The 22,742-nt window shown below is 41.4% G+C and overlaps 1 protein-coding gene across 3 annotated transcripts in view; it reads right to left on the bottom strand.

The window, feature by feature from the left end:
- The window catches only part of CALD1 (caldesmon 1), a gene marked incomplete at both ends in the record, with an annotated part of 98,162 nt that overhangs the window by 28,055 nt on the left and 47,365 nt on the right, over positions 1-22,742 (bottom strand). For 2 of the 3 annotated variants that reach the window (XM_082000709.1, XM_082000710.1), the window contains 2 exons: positions 3,777-4,179; positions 5,761-5,907. In XM_082000709.1, coding sequence (XP_081856835.1) covers positions 3,777-4,179; positions 5,761-5,907 — 550 coding nt within the window. Of the gene's footprint in view, positions 1-2,511; positions 2,596-3,248; positions 4,180-5,760; positions 5,908-22,742 lie in introns of all 3 variants that reach the window. The other variant, XM_082000708.1, reaches the window with a different exon arrangement.

The following is a 22,742-nucleotide window of genomic DNA, read 5'->3' as shown; positions in this document are numbered from 1 at the left end:
CACTGACTCTAGTTGGAGTAGGCAGGTGGTATTAGCTGAACTGAAAACAGCTCACATGCTCTCAAAAATCTTGACCATCAAGTCAAGATAGAACATGACCAAAAACATGTTTAGCTCATTACCAGTTTTATTTATTCATATTTTAATCTTTCTCTACACAGCTTCTTTCCTCTTAGGGTGTTATGATAATATTTGAGAGTTGAGATTCCTAAATCTAGAGTCTGAACACCTTCAGACCATAGTGAATCAGTTACTGAGGTTGGGGCCACTTGGCAAATTTGATTCCTTATTTGGGCTCAATTACTTGGTGACTTAAAACCTGTGAGCATCTGGGTCTAGGGGTTCCATTTACAGCCAACTATCATACCCAAATACCATGAGAAAAGCAACTGTTGCGGCACGTCTAGCCAAACTGGAAGCAGGAAATACCAGGAGTCTCACATCATGAGAAAGCTTGTTCTTATGAACTTTCCAGGCCGCTTTTGAGAACCAAAAATTGTGGGGCTGTTCAGAAAAGGAGACAGATTTTGCCTGCTAATTTGATCAAAACCTGAAGTTTGAGGGCCAGATTTTCATCACAGTAAGAAAGGACACATGCTTGTGTTGCACAACTGCAAAAGCAAAATCTGATCACGTAGATACAATATTCCTTCAGGATCTTGTTCATGATACACTGCCATCCTCTTAACTGCATATATGGTTCGGAAATAGGCCTCATTGAATTTGTATGTCCTTGATGTGGGAGGAAGGAGTAGAGATAGGAGCCTGATCTTAACTTGGTTTGGGGTCTCAGATTGTAAATTTTTCTTCACAAGCCAAGAAGCAAATTGAGATTGTTAAAACTGAGTAAAACACTTTGAATGGTCAGCTTGATACAAATGCAAAGATTTACCTTTCAGTGGATGGATATTGCAATAAACTAAAAGCAGGACTCTCTTAAATTGTCTCAGCTTGAGCATCCAAAACAGGAAGCATTAACTTTGCAAGTCTTTAAGAGTCTTACCAATTTCCTGGAATAATCTAGCCCTGTGGCTATGGTTTAGAAGCATGATGAGAGCTCCAGTGAGAGTTGACTGAGCTCCACATAAACACAAGCAGGACAGTTGTGTCTCAAATCTGCCCCACCTCCAATCAATATTTGTGGCCAGTTACAGCCACATTTTTACATTTACTTGTAATATTCAAAGATTGTGTGCAATGGTGAATGTTACAAGCTGATTCTGTTTTATGAAGAGCTCTTAATATAATCCATCCCTTATTTTTTGCACAGCTCCTCTGCTTTCACAATTGGGTTAATTTAGAGTGTTTAGTTTTTCTAGTCCACTATTCTGAAATATCTCCATTAGATCTCATTAACTCTTCCCCTTTCTAGAATAACTTACTCTAGTATTGCCAATCTCTCTCCCTATTCATTAGGAACCTTTCTTATAACCATCTGCATCACTTCATTTACCTTTTCAATCTCACGTGCACCTTACTCAAAATATCATACCTTGGATGATCAAGCCAGGCAAGTGGACATAAAACCTTGTGACATGATTTGCCTTCATCACTCTCTAAGGGTGAGCTAAGCATCTACACCATGTTTTGAATTAATCCAACAATTAAAGACCCTGGACTGGACCCTCTACAACCCTCAATGCTCCCAGGCAGCTGGAGAGGCAGCAAGCTGCCTATTACCAGACCTTTGTGCTGTGGCTGCCTTTAAGCCACACAGACCTGGCTGAACCCAAATGGGTCCAAACCTCCAAGGCCCTGACCAGTCTCGATGTCTGATTAGAATCAGGGGGTATTCTTGATACCTGTTACATTGAACCAAATGCATGGTTGCTACACAACATTGGACACGGCTCCCTATGTCCAGCTGTAACCTAAAGAGTAAATGGTCCCCAAATCTTATTTACTTACCATACAGTAAAACACCATGGCACCAGCTCCTGTGTTTACAGTGGAAATGCAATGCAGTAAATTTTGGAGATTTTCTCTTTAAAACAAAAGAAGAATCTTGGGTATGCACAGTTTATATCATGGGACATTGCAATTTGGGGGAAAATCATTAGTTAAGGCAGTCAGATGGCCAAAGGGCCTAGATGATGACGATGATTATTATTATTATTATTAGAGTAGGTCTCAGTCATAGGGAAAAAGTTCACAGTAAAGTGGGAGGAAACCAGGGAAGGATGATTAGTTGATGCAGTCCTGAAAAATTCATCCCTAGGGTGCAAACCATCATTGCATTATTGACTGAACTGAATTTCCTGAAACATTTGTTCTAAGACAAACAGGACTTCGTTCTAAAGCCCCAAAAGAACAAAATACCTAAGCATTTACTTCATTTTAAGCACATAAGTAGCTTCATCCCTATTTATTTCAGCAGGATTACCCACGTTCTTGAAGTGAAGCACACGCTTAAGTACTTTGCTGAATAAGAAACTTTCAGTTACAGGTCCCTTATTTATTTTTTTGTGTTGAGTTTCCCTACAACATATGAATCAATGGTTTACAAGTTACCTGATCTTTTTTGGAGGGAAGTCCGAGCTTCTCATCTGGTAACTTTTCCTTTTTAGCTTCCACTTTAACCTCTTTTTCTTCCCCCTTTGTTTTTGGGTTTTTAATATTTTTTTTTAATATGAAAACATCACATCTGTTTGCATTTTTTTTTCTCCACACTGTGTTCATGTACCAGTCCTGTGTGCAGCCACATCTCCATCATATGCTGCTGTGCCCACATCTCCGTGTGCAGTGGTGCTCCCTCCACCCTCTCCAAATGCTCCCCGTACCCCCATCTGGGCCTTTCTCCCTTGCGTGGCATCATGCTCACATGTCCCAGCAGAGAGCCCTCTCTTGTGATTGCATTTAACACACGTGTTTCTCACACAATTTACTAGGTGCTCATATATTTTATGCCAAGATGTGTCTGCCTCCACCTCATGTGTTACTGCAATAGGCCAGTTTATAGCAGCTGAGAAAAAAGGCAGCAAAAAAAAAAAACATGCAGAGGTTTGAACATGCAAGGTTTTCTTTGAACAATGGAGTAAGGTCAGGCATGTTGTGCACTGCATTATTGGTAAGCAGAAGTCAAGAGCTTTCTTTTCAAAAAGAGAAAGCAAGAGAGAGAGCATGAATATTAGTCATTTTAATGCAGGAATAGATCTGTGAGGAAATTCCAATTCAATCTTTTTTTTTCCTTGCATTACATTTCTCACAAACCACAGGTGTCTTATTTTGGTGCAAAATGTTTACTGTACCTGTTTTCTTAGGAAAGCTGCTTGAGGTTTTTCCTCTTGTACTTTCTTCTCTTTTACCTGTTTATCTTCTATTTTCTTTTCTTCCATCTTTTGTTTTTCCTTTAATTTCTCTGCTTCTACCTTAGCCTTTTCTTCAGCTGCCCTCTTCTCCTCTTCTGCCTTAGCCCTCTCTCTTTCCTCAGCTGCCCTCTTCTCCTCTTCTGCCTTAGCCCTCTCTCTTTCCTCAGCTGCCCTCTTCTCCTCCTCTGCTTTCTGTTTTTCCTCAGCTGCTTTCTTTTCTTCCTCTGCTTTTAACCTCTCCCTTTCTTCTGCCTCAAGTTTCTCACTTTCTTCTGTTTTCTTCCTTTCTTCCTCAGCCTTTTCCTCATCCCTAAGATTCTCTTTATCTACAGCATCAGTTATACTCTGCTCCCCTTCCACCATAGCATTTGTATCATTCTCTACTTTGTGTTCCTCTGCATTTATAACTAGATTTTTTGTTTCTACTATCTCTTTTTTATCTGTGGAGTTTTCTGCTGTCATATCTACCTGATTTTCCTCTACAGGGACTTCCTTTGGTTTCTCCTCCTGTACCTCCTCCTTGTCTTTTTCTTCTTTTTTTTCCTCTTCTTCCCCATCTTGCCTCCAGTTGTTCCTTTGGTATGATTTGATAACTGTTTCTGTTTCCTCAATCTCATAGCGTCCTCGGCGTGTTTCAGACTTTTCCTCTTTCCCCATGGTCTCGTTTTCTTCCACATCGTTTACTTCTCTCCTGCTGGGCAGTGACAAGTTCCCATCTGTGATCGTGGGGTCAAATTCCTTTTGACGTTCCAAGGCTTCCTGTAGACGTTTTTGGCGTCTCTCCTCCCGTCTTGCCAGTCTCTCCAACAATGCAGCTTCATCATCTGTTCCCCCTGTGGTTGTAGTACGTTTGGTTTCCTCTTCTGCCACGCTACATAAAAGTGATAATTGTGCATTAAAAAAAAAAACAAACTTTCTAAGAATGTATGTGCTTAGCTGTTTCTAGGAAAAAAACCTTGCTGTAACATCATTCCATGGTTTGAAAACACAACAGGCTGCATACTTCAAAATTTAGCAAAACGGTTCTGGGGATTAATTTTGGCATTTCTACATGTATAGGAATGTGGTGTTTCACAATGTCAGAGCCCAGAAAGGTTCCCTTCTAGGCAAGCTCCAACAGCCACTGAAGTCCCTGGGGGTCTTACTGACCTCAGTAGGCACTGGAACAAGTCCCTGACACTTGGGGCAGCTGAAATATGAAAAAACTTGAAAAATTCATCCTTTCCTTCTGCACCCTGCAGCTGAATACTTGGAAGACCTTAGCTTGCTTTAAGGCCCTCTTCAGCTTGGCCTGAGGCTTACATGTCCTATGCACAGTCTTCCCACCAGGCAAAATTTTTGAAGATGCTACACAAGTGAGACTTCAGGGAACCTCTCTAGCAACATGAAGCTACTCCTTTTCAGCAACAACATCCACAGATACAGTCCATAAAATGGGATAGGCTGGCAATTCAGGGTGCAGTGAGGTTGTGATTGTCTGTAGAGGGGCAATAATCTGTTAGAAAATGGAGTGAGCAGAGCACTTAAATTAAGACATGCTATTCAACAGCTGTTGGTATAAGGACTGGATCTCGCGCTCAGTCCCTGGAGGGTTTTTGACTACTTCAAAATTCAGCTGTTTAATTCTCCTATGTGCAGGTTTCTTCCCTCTTTCTACCTTTCTTTTTTTCCTCTATTGTGGAAGAAGATTATAATCTACAATCAGAAATGTTGCTGGTTTACTACCTATATCCATTCTCCTTGTGCTACTTGTGCTTAGTATCTGTTTAGCTTGATATCACAATGTTTATTTCTGGTGTCTACTATCAATTGTATTAGGGCTACTGGAAATCTGATTATATTATTTGTGACTGAATAAATGATGGACAGACTGGAAGGACAGCTCTGCCCACTATAGCTTGTGACAAGTAGCGCTTCGCTCCATAAGCTTTTCTGCTGTTCATAGCTGTATTACCCTGACAATGCGAGACAAGGGTTGAGGTCTAGCATTCACAACTAGCAGCTTGCAGGCATGTTTCATCTGCAACTTGAGGCCTGGGTGCCCGCCAATGCCATGTGCCTTGGCCCCATGACACCATGGCCCCTGTAAGCAGGACAAAAGATGTGGAGGTTTGTGAGGCCAGACAGAGTCATGCCTGAGGGAATCTGACAGCAAGATGCATCAGAGGTATTTACTTCCCTGAGCCCCAGCTGAGTTACCCCACAGACAGCCCTAAGGACACCCTGGGAACGAGTCATGAACATGGCCTCAAGCCCAGCTTCAGTGATGCTCCCATCTCACTGTGTAGACACAGGCAGTAGCACTCCTCACAGTGTTAGGTCCTCTTCAGAGCAAGGAATGGCCAAACCTAGTGCTTAAATTCTAAGTAGCAAAATAGACCTCTTCAAGATACTTCTCTACTCTGAACAAAATTTGCTGTTGACTTGTCAGTAAACAACATCAGAAGTTTACCTGTTTTGGGCATTAACTTCTGATTTCTCCGTTACTTCTCCTGATAGATCTCCTTCTTCCTTTTGCCGCAGCCTTTCCTGTCGAGCCCGTCGGCGACGTTCTCTGGCGGCTTCTTCCTCGTCATCATCGTTTCTCTGGTAGGACAGCCTGCAACAGAGCATTAGAGATAGGGAAACAACAGGGCTATCGCATATAGGACACTGTGACCGAAAAATTACAAAAAGCAATTGACCAGAGCACAACAAGCACGGCTGCAGTGGCTGGTGATTATAAAACAGGCTGTCAAGTTGAGATGTGTAGTTTCAAAGCTTGGTTTTGTTTTCTTTCTCAGACGTGAACTTGACAAAATAATCATAGTGAAAGGAGCAGCCACACCTCACAATCAGTTGGCTCCTAGAAAATACCAAGACTGTAAAATCCCAACTCTGTAGCTGAGCAAACGTTCTGCTAGACTGCACCACGATCCTGCCAGAGTGCACACAACAGTGTTTGAACAGACTATCGCTCAAGCCCACCTAACTGGAATTTGACTTAGGCAAGCAACTTTTCATTAGCCTCCTCTAAATATCACACACTTAAAATGGTGACAGTATTCCAAAACTGAAAGACTAGAAAAGGGGGAGACACAAATATGACAACAGCTCTCAGTGCTAGTTTCTGAGTGCCAAACATCTGACACCTACAAAATTTTTGTGAGCCCGGAGCCCTGCCAGGCCAAACCATACAAGATCGCCGCTGTGATGAAAGCCTACAGCTGAGAAGCCATTGTGTTTATCTGACCCAACAGATGGTTACATTCAGTTTCATCCTACTTGAAAAGGAAAGCAAGAAATTACAATCCTAATAATCCCTCAGCCCATTCAAATCTTTGCTGAGATGCATTATTACTGAGTGAGATAAAAGGAAAGGCCTGCATTCCTCTTATGTGTTTGTGCAGGGAAAGTGAAATAGGAAGCTAACATGTGCCAGAGCCAGTCAGGGCATTCATTTGCTTTACTTCCAGCAATGGTCTGATGTGTGATAGTTAAAAAGTTATCCTTCCTTATGCAGTGACCCATTTAAGTTAGTTGTACAGCAACATACCTAGAGATAAAAGAGCTCTGCACCAAGTAAAACCAAGCACAGTTAACCTTGCATTTCAAGGAATATTTTAACATTAAAAGCAACTAAACCATTTTTATTTAGTTATTAACTGAATTCTTTGGGTCTCAGCCTCTCCCAGTGCCTTGTTCTGGTACTGCTTTCCTCCTTTGCTGAAAGAGGAGTGGAAGTATATGTTCAGCAGAGATTCAACTATCCCAATTTTCCTTTAAAAATTGAAAAATGGAAATTAAAAAGCCAACACGGCTGAGCCACTTGCCAGACCTGGAACAGTATTTTCATCCCATGCAACTTTTCTTGGCCTCAGTGCCTGAAGGATTTGATTTGATATTTTCATGCTCCACTTCAAGAGCTTGCAACCTTTTCTTTGTAGAAACAGCTCCTCTCAAACAGGGTGAAAACCATGAGCAGCATGGCCATGAAGGATCACAGTAGGGGGAAGAGGAAGAAAGGAAGGAGAAGGATTAAAATCACTAGAGGTGACACAAGGAACGCAAGGAAAAACACTTCCTGTCATTTGTAGGCAATTGAAAGGGGGATCAACATTTCATTTAAGTCTAGAACAGAAAGCATATGAATACAATAATAAACAAATGAGGTCTTTAATTTGCAGAAGAAAAAGACTCTTTCTGGAATAAAACTGCATTAGCAAACTGATGATAGAAAGCCCACTCATCAGTAAGATGTTCTGGCTGCAAGAAACCTATGATCTTTTTAGCTCCGAACTCCAAATGTAAGGGCTCAGGGAGAGGGTATGCTGCTTTTGGCCTGTGGCAGCTGGATAATGGCCATGACTGAGTCAATGCCCAGTGCCTATGGCTCAGGATTTGTCTTTGCAGTGAGACCACAGGAGGATGAAGTAGTTTATCCTGCGCTCTCTACCCACACAGAACACTCCTACAAAGCAAGGAGAACAACCGCTTTTAAAAACCTCTTTAAAATGCCTTTTTAAAACCACCCGTTGCTCAGAAAACTAAAAAGGGAAAGAAAAAATTAGCCTAAGCAAAAAAACTGCCACCAATTAATACCCATTAAATAAGACAAATGAAAACAGAGATGTATTTCCTGTCCTGGGAAACTTATCACACAGATCATCTGTTAAGAAATCTGAAAATCTCTCTCAATATCCTTTTAAGCATATCCACTGCCTTACTGCATACCACAGTGGTTTCCTACAACAAGCAAGTACACTAGATATGGGCTCCACCCATAAGAACCACCTTTAAGTATTCAATTCTGTTCACCAGCACAGATGCATGAAACATCCCCAATAATCTGGAAATAGTCATATTGTCAAATAATAGTATTTCATAGATCTGTATCATATTTTGTTTACAATTATCTTAACACTACTTTCCAGATTATACTTTTACAGGCTGTTTTTCTTGCCTCGGAAATACAAGCTTTGCTGGAGTGCACCTTGGTAGCCACCACAGACTGACAGTAGCACAGGCTGAAAAATGCAGGTTCAGGTTGGCAATGTTAATTAACAGACTAATGAGTATGCTGTGCACAGACTGGCAGCAGGATCATTTATGAAACAATTCAACAGTCACCCTGACACTGATTTTCCATGAGAAATTCAGTCATAGGAAAGATGGTGCGAGTTAGACAAGTACCATTCTGCCCGTGAAAAATGCACTCTTCTGACTACGGTGTTCCTCTCGCAATTCTTTCAGTTCTCATGCGCTGAGTTCATTCACCTTGACTCAGCTGGCTCATCACTCTCTTCTCCTTAGTCATCTAAGCAGCCGCCTCCTCTCCTCTGCTGCCTGGATGTCCAACTAATTTAACATAGAAAGTAAAAGACAGGCAGACACATGAATTCACGTGCTAGCCACTGTACACTGATTCATTTTTAGATCTCAGAAAGACTGACCCTCACTTCTCGCACTGTTACAGCTCTCCCTATCTACCTATCACAAGCAAAATCAATTTGGGAGCTCTTCAGAGCTTGTCTTCCGCCTGCCTACATTTTTTGACGTTCTTTAGACCAAGAGTAAACAAACAATGAAGTACGAATGCAGCTCTGTATATCAGACAGATGGAAATCTGATGATTCACATTAGTCTGCATTATTTCTCCACCCTTGGAGAACAGCCTTACTGCCCAGCATGCATAAACACCCCACAACTAAGTTAAACTAACCTTATATCCATTTGTCACCTTCTGCATAACTGTTCAAAGTCTTTGCAGGCCCGTCCCCCTCTCCAGTTAGCTGTTCCGGCTATCTCAGGCAATGAGAGCACAGCACAGCGTGCTCTCAAAGAAGTATGCCAAGCCTTCTGATATGCTACACTTCTCATTAAATATTCAGAGTAAAAGAAGATGACTTGAAAACCGTACTACGCCTTGTTACCAAAGATAACACAGTCTTGGTCTAAATGACAATTAAAAGAAAAAAAAAATAATAGCAGAGTGTTGGTTGCTTCTCCTGTTACCTTCTCTATGTTTCTGAATGAGAAAAAGCAATGTAACCTCCATGCATTATTGGTAAGTCGTTCTGGTAAAGCATTAGTGCTGGGTCCATCATACTTCCCACGCAGCGTAACACAAGTACAGGAGACCAAGCATCGCATCTATGCGAGAGGACATTTCCCATCACGGTAGGTAGGGATAACAAGTAACAACAGACATTCTGCCCTCTTGAGTGGGCAGGACAATTGTATACCTCCAGGACTGAAATCCCAAACCTGTTGAAGTCAACAATAAATCTCCTACTCATTTCAGTAAGTCTAAAACATTAGCCTCAAACTGAATGTGGGGACCCTACAGCCTAGAGCGGAAAATTACTCTGCTGGACTGGGAATATAGATGATGAGGCCATCTGCCTCACAACTTCAGAGAGATTCAGCACCCTCTGAATTTTATGCCAAGCACTGAATTTGGATAAAGTTATAGGCCAGTAAGACATTTAGTAATAGTTAGCATGATTATGGGGCTGAAACCATTTCATAAAATCCAGCTTCAACTGGTTTGCACTTGAAACCGCAAATCAGTCCAAACATTATCCAAGGCACTTTGGTTTTAGAGTTTCATTACCAGTGCTACTGTATTATTATTACTGTCTGAATTATGACAGCACTGAAATTTCCTGATCAAGCTCAGGAGCTTGCTACGGTAGGCATTTTATAAAGATAGGGGAAGACATGGTCCCTGTTCTACACAGTGTGTGTTCTGATTAAAGAGAAACTTAATCATTTGTAGCACTACCTGCCCTCAGTGAGTTGTAAGCTAAACATGATGAATCTAAATTATTTTTCATTTTTCACAGGATTAGGAAAAAAATATGTTTAATTTAAGCTGGATCACACTTCTCCATTCTAGAAGAGAAAGAAGAGCTGTGAATCTGAGCTTTGACTCCACCTTAAGGGTGTCAGAAATATGTGAAAAACTTCCAAACAGAACAAAAGCTTTGAATACTAGATTTTTAACTTAAACAGGGAGCCCAGATCTACCTCTTCTTTCCCCCGTGTTTCACGTAAATGCCAGTCTGTCTTCCCATTCTCCTGCCTGCAAAAAACACCTTGCATTCATAGCACTGCCCTCCCAACATGTACCTCAATTAGATGCAACTGTACCTATTCAGCAAACTCTTTCCCACACAATTTTGTTATCCAGAAGTCTTTACATATATTACAGATTGATTTTCTCTGTGGTCCACCCCAAGAAATGAGATCACTCATCCTGTATCAAACTGCTGCACCTCCACTTGCAACCTACCTACTTCTAAGACCTTCACCCTTTATTACCTAACACCACAGCAGTTGAAGTGACATCTGTTGACTTTTACATCTCCAAATTGATGGCAGATGGAGGACGTCAGTGAAACGTCCTTGACGACAAATTTCACTGCCAGACTCAGTCTATAGAAGCTACATTTTTTGGCCTTCTGCGCTCTTAGAAAGCTTTTCTATTTACCCAGGCTCTTCCGGAAAGGATGGGTGGGGTGAGAATGGAATCTGTTATAATACCCACTGGGGAGTGCTCTCTGTGTCACTGTTGATATCCGGTCCTGTTTTATTTATGATTGCATATTTTTTTAATTTTTTATTGTTCATTTAATCTGCATTATGATAGGCACACTTCAAAATGTGGATACAAACAACTGATCAATCTTCACCTTAAAAAAGCGTAACAAAGGCACATGCTTCCAGAGGCTTATGCCTCTGTCAAGCTTTGCGTGTCAAATGTCGGCTGTATTTCATTCAAGTCATATCAAAAAGTGTGGTGAATGGTGGGGGGCAGTTGTGGGGAAAACTGTTTCTTCTAATCATTCCTCCATAATTCAATGAGAGCTGCCAGCATTCTGCTCAGACCTGCTCAAAAAGATTCATTTTTATGAGAGAATGAGCAGAATCTCAGTCCAAAATCCTCATGTTTCAAAAAGATGTAGTGAGTGAAAACAGGGGATCATGCTGGAGACATGCAGACATGCCACCACAGTTCTCAGTCCAATGTTGTGCATGAATGCTGTTATTAACACCCATATTTTTCACATATTTCTCAGTTTGACATGCACCATTTTCTTTCACATTGAATGTAGGAGACACAAGTGGGTAAAATTAACCAATGGTTGGAAATTAAACCCAGACAAATTAAAACTGGAAATGAAGCACATGTTTTGAACAGTGAGGGTGACGATATACACCAGAAATGATGGAACTTCCATCTCTTGCATGTCCACATTGAGATGGATGCCTTTTCAGAAGTTGTACTACAGCAAAATAACAATTCTTGGGCTCATTATAGGCACAATTTAATGAAGTTCCATTATTTCTTAGGTATGGAAAGTTAGACTAGATTATACGGTGGCACCTGCTGGACTTAAACACTACAGCCTTCCATTTACAGAAGGTACATGCCTTCTCATTCTGCTCATAATTTATCTCTGTTTCACAAATATTTTTACTCTTTTCACCCACACATTCTGCAGAGCTACACAGCCTATACTCCTGAATGGGCAAATTACTCAGATATATACATAGTTCTTTGGGTAAAATATAGAGTGACACACGTTTCAAAGCATTGCTTTCTCATTTACATCCTTTACATACTGTGTATTTCTAATATCCTTTCTTATTTTTGACAGCTCCAAAGAGTTCAAGGATTACTATTTTTCTGCTGGGTAACCGCTTATTCAATGGTCTAGCAGAAGAATGTTCTTTCTGTCAGATCTGGTATCCTTAATTTCCTACCATACTTTTAGAAGCCTTTCTCCTACTTTAAACCTCAATCTAAAATACCTAAAAGATAAAACAATGTGCATTTTAACAACTAATTTTTTGTTTCAGCTAAGGAAAATCTTTAGATTATTTACATTGGTTAAGGATCTGGCTGTGAGCTTGTTATTTTGTTTGCATGACAAAACAGTTAAGTACGGGAAAGAAAAGGTCTTCTGAGAGGTCCAGCTTGTGTACATCCTTATTTATTGTTTCTTTTCTTTTCATGTTTTTGACACTTAGTTTTTTTCACAGGTAAGGAAAGCATAGGTACACTCATCCCTTTAACAGTATCATTCTAAAAAACTAAGGTGCAAGCAATCCACATGGAAGAATGAAGTATAAAAAGTGTAATGCAAGCCAATAACCACAAGGGAAAATTACCCCATACTGATGACAAAAATACTTGGTGACTACCAAGTAATTCATGCCAAAAGTAGTCAGAGATTTTATTTCATTGCTGAAGATGACACTGAAGCCTCTACAGCAGATCCTGGCTTCCCAAATTACTGGTTTCTGTGGCAAACGTAAATTTCAGTTGTGCAGACACCCGGGATTTCCAATGCCTTGTCTCATTGCTTGCAGTTTTCTTCTTATAACAACACTGTTGCTTTGGTTTTAGATTCAAGCCCTAAAACCTGGGCCTCGTAGTCAGAGACAGTCTGTAACATCACTGCATCATTCTGCACAAAGGCAGAATGACTCATGCATGCGCCTTTTTTTTTTTTCCTTCTTTCCTCATGGCTGAAAACTGATGATCTGTTTCATAATATGAAATGCAAGCAGATTCTCCAACCACATTCAAATAACTCTGGTAAATCGCCTCCGAGTACCTCAGCATAAATCGCACACAGGGCCGCTAACGTGAAGGGTAAAAACCTTCAGCTACTGAAACAATGTCAGATTTGCCTCCGACATACATTATATTTAGATAAAAGCGCTTGTTGGAAACATCCCAGGGAAAAGCATGTAATTCTCTCAATATGTGAAGTCTGTAACGCTCTGCAGTTTTACTTCATCCACTATAGACTTGACATTGACCTGTCGGTGAGCAGTGCAGTATATTTAACCTATTTTAATTTAGAAGTTTCACATGAAAAGAAAAGAAAAACGTAACTGGGCAGAAAACAATAATTGGCCAAGTGCCTTCTAGCTGATTACTATTACTTTTTTACTGCTTTCCTTGAAGTTTAGTGGAATTCACCCAGAAATCTGTTTCCCTGGCAGATGACAAACATACAAAAAAACCTGTACAAAACAAGTCTACTTTTTCAAGCTTAAAAAAGTGGGAGCAAAACCCATCGCTGTGCATACCACTGTGGTTGATGTGGTATTTTTTGACTCCGTAGCAATTTGCTTTCTGCTTGCTGCCACCACCTCCAGTTTCTAGTGCTTTATTGCATATAAAATCCAAAATAATTTACGCCACAGCCTTACCCAGTAATATTTCAGGCATATGACTTGAGAATAATGGGCATTTTGCCTAGCTGAGGCATAAGTAAGGACTTACAGGATTGGCCCCAGAATATACAATCCACAATTGCTACAAAGCCAAATCAGAAATTTTCTTTCTTGTGGTTTTGGGCCCCTGTACTCAATATGGCTTTCAAGGCAGTTTCATACCTCAAATTGCTAGCTTACTGAATGTATACAAAGTTAAGATCTGACTCCTCCTCTTTTTTATTTCATTGCAAGTAAAACTCCAACTGAGATGATTGAGAGATTTACTCAAGACAGAAGGAATTAAAAATGAAGACACACACGAGCATTTGTAACTTAAAAAAGCTCCCCTGCATATTGAGAATTGTGGTCTTCCTAGAAAATATGCAAAAGATTTGAGCAATGAAACCTACATTTTCTTACAGGCATCTTTAGGCAAACTTATGTCTCCAATGTGTCCTGCTCAAGCTACAAAGTTTTGTATTTTCTCCAAGCATCTTTTTAACTCGTACAAAATTCATGTCATCACCTACAGTATCTATCAGAGATCTTTAAATGAAGGCAAGGGAGGGAAGGCAGGCATGAGGAGGACTTTTGTTATTGGGCCATTTTCTCATCCTACACAGTCATGACATTAAACTATGACACTGAGGTAGGTATAGGTGGGGATGGACACCCCATAAGATAGCCTGTGGGTAATCTGGAGCAAAAGCACTCAAGGAACTCTGCAGCCTTGTAGGGAGGAACCTGAACAAGAACACAAGACTGTTTTTCATGGCCCAACAGCAATTTTTCTCCATATATATTTTATATGCATACATATATGGGGGTGGACTAGATGACCTTTAAAGGTCCCTTCCAACCCAAAGATTCTATGAAAGAATCTATGATACACAAAAGATATATTTTTTTTCTCAGCAATGAATATGAGAAACCATTCTTTTTTCTATTTAAAAATAAAAAACTCACATCACATGCAATATATTTTTTCCACCAGAGGCTGGAGTGGAAATTGTGTTGCCATTAGGAAGTGGAGATTTTTCATTTATTCAAGCACAATAGTTATAGTCCATTTCAAGAAGATTCCCAATTACTGTTGTTCACTTTCCGTATGCCTACAGCAATGGTCTGGTTTTGCCAAGTTTTCTGATGTAACCAACCTCCCTTTAAATGCAAGAGAGTGCTATTATTGAGCAAAGCTGTATCTCCTCCATTTTGGACTCTGGAAATGCAACTCAAAGCTGTAGATTAAGCAGAACAGGGTCTGTCTTACTCCTGTACCTGCAGGATACACTTTGAGAGGGGAAAGCTAATGAATAAAAAGGGCATAAAATACAATAGACTCAGCTTATTTGTTACAATGATAAAAGTACCTTCCAGCTGAATTGCACTTTTGGGTTTCTTATACTTGGTATTAGGGTAAAACAGCAACTTCAACATTTTTTATGCCAGGCTTTTTACAGCATCGCAGTGTTTCTTCCTAATGGCTCAATTCTGAGGGCAGCAATGGCAAAAAGCAAACTTTCCAAACAAGCCTTGCTACCGTAAGCACCACCTCAGCTCGGTGAGCTAAAACCAGACTTACAGAACACAGTGCTCAGAGTACAGACTGCCTCCGCCCTAGTGTAGCTGACAGCAGAGACAGAAACAAGGGATATTTTAGCAAGGTTTTGCTATAGAGATGAAGGCAAGGAGACTGGATGGAAGGAGAATTGGCTTCCACGCTTCTCTGCTCACTGTCCAATTTAGCCCTGCAACTGCAGCAGGTAATGTTTTCTGAGGGAAAAAAAAAAGTTTAACTTTAAAAAACAAATATTTTTTCTGGTGGGTTTTTTTTTTGTTCCAGAACAGCATGCTGCATCCTCCCAAATTAGCAGACAAGAACAAACCTACGATTTCAGGAAAGTACAAACTGAATTATTATAAATTATGTACGTATCTCTACCCTGGAAACCCAGCCTTTGATTTAATCTGCTTCTCTACTTTCACCCTGGTTACCTGCTTTGAAGGCTTGTTTAACACGGCACACTAGGAAACAGAGAGTCTCTTAATAAACCAACACTTGCATTTCGTTCCCTCCACAAAGATTAATAGGATTGCTGCATTTTAAGAGCACCGCATTTTAAAAGGAAGTGCAGGACCATGACGATATGTCTCATACATGGCAAGCTGCTTTAGGTTCAACTTCTACCTCTTCCACTAGGATATAAGGATACATGTAAGGACAATCATTAAAAAAGTTAACTCAGAGAATCACTGGATTCATTAACATCCAAACCAACCTCAGTCACACACTCTAATCCTCCCTCAGCATGCCCAATCTACTCACAATCAGCTTCCCGCATATATCTATTCACCATCCATCCTGCCAAAAGAAGACGTGAAATTTGAGATGAAACATGGCTTTGGTTTTCGAAGATGACAAATCTCTCTGAGCAGAATCCCCTCATGCTTTTTGTTCGCTTGCCTGCCAGGTTTTGCAGGGTGTAATGAGGAGCCAGGGGCCAGGACTCTACAGTGGGTGAATCCTGAAGGGAAGAAAGTTCATGGCATCACATCGATTGACATCAGGCATAGCACACACCCGTAGCGCTGGACCTATCTTGAAAGGAGTTATTTCATCTATCACTGAAATGCAGCTGCGCCTAGGGTGGATCAGCATGTAGGCCACAGCTACGGCCCCGTAACCAAAACATCGGTCTCTGATTTAGGACTGACACTGAAATTGGTTACGGATTTGAACAAGACTGAGGCAGGACAGTGGAGCAGAAGAGAGGAATGCGGAAGCAGGAATCAAAATTCACCTCAGGACATGGTTTAGTGGGCTTGGTGGTGTTGGGTTGGTGGTTGGACTTGATGATCTTAAAGGTCTTTTCCAACCTCACGATTCTGTGAAAAAGGCACCAGGGCTGTAGAAAGGGGCCTGGAATGAGATGTCTCCCTGGGCTGGGGAGGGGGAGAGAGGAGTGACAGACAGTGGCGATACTGGAAAAATACTTGGAGGACAGGGAAGAGGGAAAGAGATCTGCTGGGGAGTAGCAAGGACAGCAAAAGCACTAGGACTGGATAAGGGGCTCTGCTGTCAACATCCAGCATCGAGCCAAGTTCACACAGCTGTCCGGGGCCTGGAAAGCCAAAACCCAGCGTGACTGACAGAATGGAAACTGTAAGATAGCAGGTTGTGATTACCCAGACTACACAACGCTCAGTAACTCCTTTGGCCTTGCCTGAAACGCTATGTGATCCGATACGCCTACAAACAGTCAGAACCAGCTATTTTTATTGCTCGATTTATCAAAAGTATGGGTGTTAGCATTAGCCTGGGCTCTGTGAAGCATCAAAACTTCTCTGTATTTCCCAGGAGATTAGAGATTGTAACTAAATGACTATTGCTCAGAGCCAGAGAGGTCCCTGAAGATGTCTGCTGGAGCTTTCAGAAATCCAGCAAAAACTGTGCTGCACGAACAAAGTACAAGGCATGTATCTGCGCACAGGGAGCCTGGAAAAATAATTTTACCGGATAATCATTCAGATAATCATAGAATAATCTTTTTTTCATCCACTCTTCCCGACACAAAATATGCAAGAGGAGGACACAGCCTTAACATACCGTGGCAGACTAAATATTGAAATAAACGCTGCAAACAGGAAAGCAGCTGAAATATAAGAGCAGAACACGCACCAAAACAGAGCAGACTGTGAAGCCTCATGCTAACTGAAATAAACCACTTTAGGGGGGATACAGCCTTACAAATACATTCAGTGCTACAACATATGGTGAACAGGGAAAAATACTAATGAAAATCAGATGTCTCAAAGTTTTCTGGTACCGATTCCCCATGCACACAACTCACGGATGCTGTGCAGGTGCGGATTTGGTTTCAAGGAAAATTCATGGCTGTCCGCTTTTAACATGGACAAGCATTTGTCTCTTTCTCAGGTGTTTAAGAAACCTACTGTCAACAGCCAAGGTGATTAGGAGACTTTTTCAGTGAGACAGTGGAGGAATTACGAGTGCAGGTCCTGTCATTTGCTAACAGGATTAGGGGTAGATACATTCCATGCATCTCTCTGAAAGCTAATCCCAATGTGTCTTTCACCTTCAAGAAAGGTAAAAAACCCTTCCATAAAACAGGCCCGTACAGATATGCAAGGTCACGTACAGCACTTTGAACAGCACACGGATGTTAGAATGATTTGCAGACATTGTATAACAGCACAGTGCAATTTAAACAGTTGGAAGTTTGAAATGCAGCCATTGCAACTACACCCACATAAGCACAATGTAATACCCTGGCTTTGTCCTTTCAATTAGTGTTCCCTTAGATGTGCCTGTTCCCCTTACATTGCTCCAGTCTGATCCTTATTCCAGAAGTTACTCGTAAGAAACTACCAAACAACTCAGTGTAAACTATTGGAGAAAGTCTGGAAAGCTGAGTTCATGAGAGCTGATCAATCACACTGAAAATACAAACCTAAAAGCCACTGTTCTTTAAATAGGGTAAAAAACCCCCAGCTTTTCACAGAACTCTAGCGTCCAACAAAAACCTCTCCCATTTCAAAGTTTCACTAATAAATAATCTACAAGTTATAAGTTATTCATAGAAAATACCCAGATAAAAACTAGGAAATGGAAGAAAATAAGAATTTCCTTGCCCTCAAAGTGCCCACGGTCTGTGGACTTCCAATGAGACATAGGCAGCTGTTAGAGGCATAAGGCACCTAACCCAGAGAAACGGCCCTGTGGAGATACTGTGCCAGACTAAGAACCGGTTTTTGGTTTGGGGGTTTTTTTTTAATTTATTTTTTAATTTCAATTTCATTCGGAATAACAGTTCCACATAGGGAACTAGTCTGTAACAGCTGTTGCAAAATGCTTTATACTGTAGCATCGCCACACAGATGAGCTCTGCATGGACACAGGGAGCTGAGTGGTAGTGCTAGTTGTACGTTCACAGCTAGTTATTGATCAGGTTCTTTGGCAAATCTTCCACCGCCAAACAGCCATGCTTTGCCCTAACTGGTCAGCCTCGCCCCAGTCCCTTCTGTGCTTTGTGTTCATCAGATAGCATAGCTGGTCCCAAGTTTTCAGCCCCTTGTCCCAGCTCCAGCCTGTCCAACAGGCAAAATACATTCACAATCCTCTCCCACTGGGACCTTGGTTGCAGGAGAGGGTGAGCAACACTAACCTGGGCTTGATCTATGAGGTTTGGGTTGTTTCCAGATAGTGATGAGTCTGCCCTTGTTGGAGACCATGGCATTACTTCGCATTGTGATTGTCCTTGCCTCTGCACACCACAACCAAAACACCAGTCCACAAAACATCGGTTTGATGCCACACAACACATACTTTCCTTTATCTGAATTTCATCATACTGCTAAAAGAATTGACAGGTGAGTCCAGGCCAACAAAGGTAAAGGAGCAAAGCAGATGGGACTAACAGAAGAGAGGAGTGTGACCAACAGTAGAAGGAAAGTGAGAGAAGGTGGGCAACAAGGTGAGGAGGATAGCGAAGGGCTGCCATGGTAAGAAAACAATAAAGCTAACGGGAAGACTGCAAGTGCAGGGAAAAGAGAGTCTAATTCCAAATGTGAGAGGAGACAAGAGATGATAAGTTTCCACCACTGAGAAGCAAAGCCTTTTTACAGATTCACCTGACATTTTTAAAGAAAAGATAATAGAAAAATTCATCATTAAACACATACACACAAATGCTTAAGCCAAGGCTCCTGGTATAATCCACTACATTGCAGGAGTGAATGCAGACCAATGGTTATTTTCCTCACATTTTTATATTAGTACTTGGCACTTGCTAACTTCTTTCCATCAGAAGATCTCAACTTCTTCTGACTGCCGCGTGGTGGGTATTATTGCAGCTATAATGCCAGTTTATGGAATGGAAAAACAGAGACATAGATGAATGTACTTCTTTTAGCCTAAACCATGCAGCAGATAAGATTCTCACTTTGGCTGCACTCATTCACACCTACTCCAAACCCTGTTGAAGCTACGAGGAGCTTTTCCAGCAACTTCCAAAAGGAATTGTTACAGGCACATGGTACCCCTCCTTCCCAGGCCCATCTCTAACAGCTGCACCGTGTTGACTTCCATCGCTGTGCCTGAAAGTGTGTGAAAGCCACTGGCAGAATTGATTATCCTGGGACTTTTTTTGCTGGCATACTGAACAAAGAAACATCCTGCCCTGAGCGCTCTCTGAGCAAGTGACAGCCTGCCTCTCTTCTGCATAATGCCTTCTGTTGCTAGGTAGTTCCAAATCAGTAGTTTACATTCTAAAAAGAGTTGTGCCTGCTGGGAGATGGGAAAGGAAGGGTGAAAAGCTAGTTTAGCCCAGGGGATCTTGTGGCTGTGTCACTGCAAAAGCACCTCAGGCTTTGCACAGGGGTCAGCATGCCTCAACACAGCCTGGCACCTTTTTGAAGGTTCACTGGGTTGTGAACTGAGATACACTTAAGTGCCTGAAAGTACGACAAATGGGGTACAGGGTCCTCACTGTACCATTGGGAAGCAAGGAGTTAGCTTGCTGCCAAACACTTCTGCTTCTCAAGCTTCAACAGGTGCAGAAAGCCAACTTGGTGTCGTAGGACTCCCAAAAGGTGATTGAGAGTGAGAAAACACCAGTTCTACACCAGAAAGATTTTTTGTCCTACAGAAACTGTAGACGACATCACATGGAAAGGTTTCTGTGCACCACAGCTCTTGCTGCACCCTCTTCAGTCCTACAGTGTAGGTGCGACTGACCTGAATGTCAGCCAATCCTTCCAACACTGGCTCTTGCAGGACTTCGTCTTGATTCAAAGTCAAAATGTTTCCTGTCTCACCTGCACTGCAAGATAGAAGAGTGTTTTAGGAAGCCAGTGAGACTCCTACAACAAGGCATTTGCACAGCAGACAGATCCTTAGAAGTAACAACACCGGAGAATAGACCTTGTACTTGATCCAAACATGCCACAGTTCATCCAAGTATCCTCTTCCCAGCAATCCATAGTAACTATTCATATTCGCACATCAAGCCCATTGCAAGACAGATGCAATTCAATTTACCCTTTTATGAAACTTCCCACTGAATTTAAGTCATGCATCCTGAAAGACACAGGGAGGGGCCAAAACCCAAGCACTGGATAACAAATCTATGTTTAATATACTTTTGTGAAAATATAACATTCAGTAAGCAAGGATGTGGCAATGTAAATTGCAGAATATGTGGCACAATAAAGAATTAGGACGAGCATAAGAGAATTTTAATTCCTGCTCACAAAGAACGTGTTACCTTTTCCCTATACCTGTACCTGTTACAACAACTCAATTGACTAAGATTACTGAGTAAATAAGAATTTCATAATCATCTGTCTGAAGAAGATAAACTTTAGCAGCTATGAGGTAACAAAAGGGTCTGGGGATCAGTGATTCTCCAAATTGGAAAAATAAGTTAAGTCTGCTTTTAACTCAAGCTAACATGCTGATAGTTAAGATGCTAAACATGGGATTTAGAAGGCTTCATTTGACCCCTCTGCTACAAGTTCCTGCATGAGATGCTTAAACTCCCTCATGCTTCAGTTCCCATCTGACTAGCACACAAGAATGTTCAGTAAAAAATCATCCATTTGGGGCATCCAGAGACTAGCATGATGGGCATTACCTACATCAATAAGGTATTGTAAGACAAATTGCTCTAATGCAAACAGAGGCATAAAACTTAACACTAGCAATCCTCTACCAATGAGGTGATCCTGCATGTACCTATTGGCACTTCTGCCAGCTCAAGATGAGTATGAGACAGAGTAACTGTCTTTGCTAGTGCATAGCTATAAACATATACAAACAGTTTTGCTGGACCTTTGCCAAAAGTTTGCTCAAAATACTCCCACAAAATTACCAAAGATTTGGGGAGCTCCAGGGAAGGCACCACTACTTACTTTCCTATGTTATAAAGAAAACTCCAAAATGGTTTTCTCCTCTATTTCAGCTCCCCAGAACCTTTTTGAGTTCCTTCTCCCATTTCTTCTCACATTCCAGGGAGCTCCGGTCACTCCTTACCTAATGGCATTTTAATGGATGTCTCCATCCTCTTCTTCCATACCTGTGAGCCCTGAGCCTTAAATTCTCCCAAGCCTGAACCTCCCTACTACCTATCCTTGAAACCCTTATCAGCCTTTTATGGACTCAGGCTCTCACTGAAATGATGTCATGCATCTTGAGGAGGGCTGGAAGGGACCGAAAGCCAGGCACTAGGCGCTAAACCGCAAAACCTCTGCTTGCTATAATCTTGTGAAAACCATAATTATATCCTTTTTGATGAAACAAAACACATTGGTATGATTGCCGGGGCAGAACAGCGTAAGAAACAACTAGCACACAAAGAATGCAATAGAAACAAATGCTATTTCATAGTTCAGAGTGTTCACCTTTCTAAGTTCAGAGGCCATAAGCATAGGACTGAATGGGAGGTACCAAGCCAGACTTTGTCTCCTGCCCAATCCATCCACAGGGTGTTAGATGATTTTGAAAGAGAGAGAATAATCCAGGAAATCAAGTAAGGAACTAATGTCATGGCTGTCTGCAAATGACAAAGGACTAAATGCAGCTCTCAGATATGCACAAGACGGGAATATTTGTCCTCAACTGGATGGGCTGCAAATTATCGCTAATGCACATGCTGTCAGTGGGAAGCTTTCACAGCCATATAGATAAGGACTGGCAGGAATACCAAGATAGCATTGCTACAGTGTTGAGAGAGCTTTTTAGCATGTTGGTAAACCTTGAGAAAAAGCTGCATTTGCAGAGAAGTTTAAAACTGCTTTGCTACAGCCTTTATGGTAAATGTAACAGAGGAACTAGGAGAAAGTTAGTCCTCAGCTTTAACCTAACTAAAGTAGAAGTTTAGCTAGCTTTGGAAGCAGATGTGACCTCTGCTAATCAGGCTTTGGGGCTTTTTCAAATCATGAGGAGGAAAATTGCTGACACGATGTGTCTGACCACTCCTGTTCCAGGAGGAGGCATATGACTAAGGCCAAGATGCACAACGTCATTGTACACACCCAGAATCCATGCCAGTGATTTCCCTCCTGTGGGAGAAGCGCAATCCTAAAAATCTCCTGCTTCACAAAGGAAAGATGGGTGTTATGCAAAAAAAACCCACAAGGCTATTATTCAACACTAGTTTAGAAATGGGAGGCTACTGTTGAAGAAATTAGTATGCA

The sequence above is a fragment of the Phaethon aethereus genome (genome assembly GCF_964289735.1).
Source record: "Phaethon aethereus genome assembly, chromosome: 1".
In the NCBI taxonomy this organism is placed as follows: domain Eukaryota; kingdom Metazoa; phylum Chordata; class Aves; order Phaethontiformes; family Phaethontidae; genus Phaethon; species Phaethon aethereus.
This window is presented reverse-complemented; position numbering and strand designations above follow the sequence as displayed.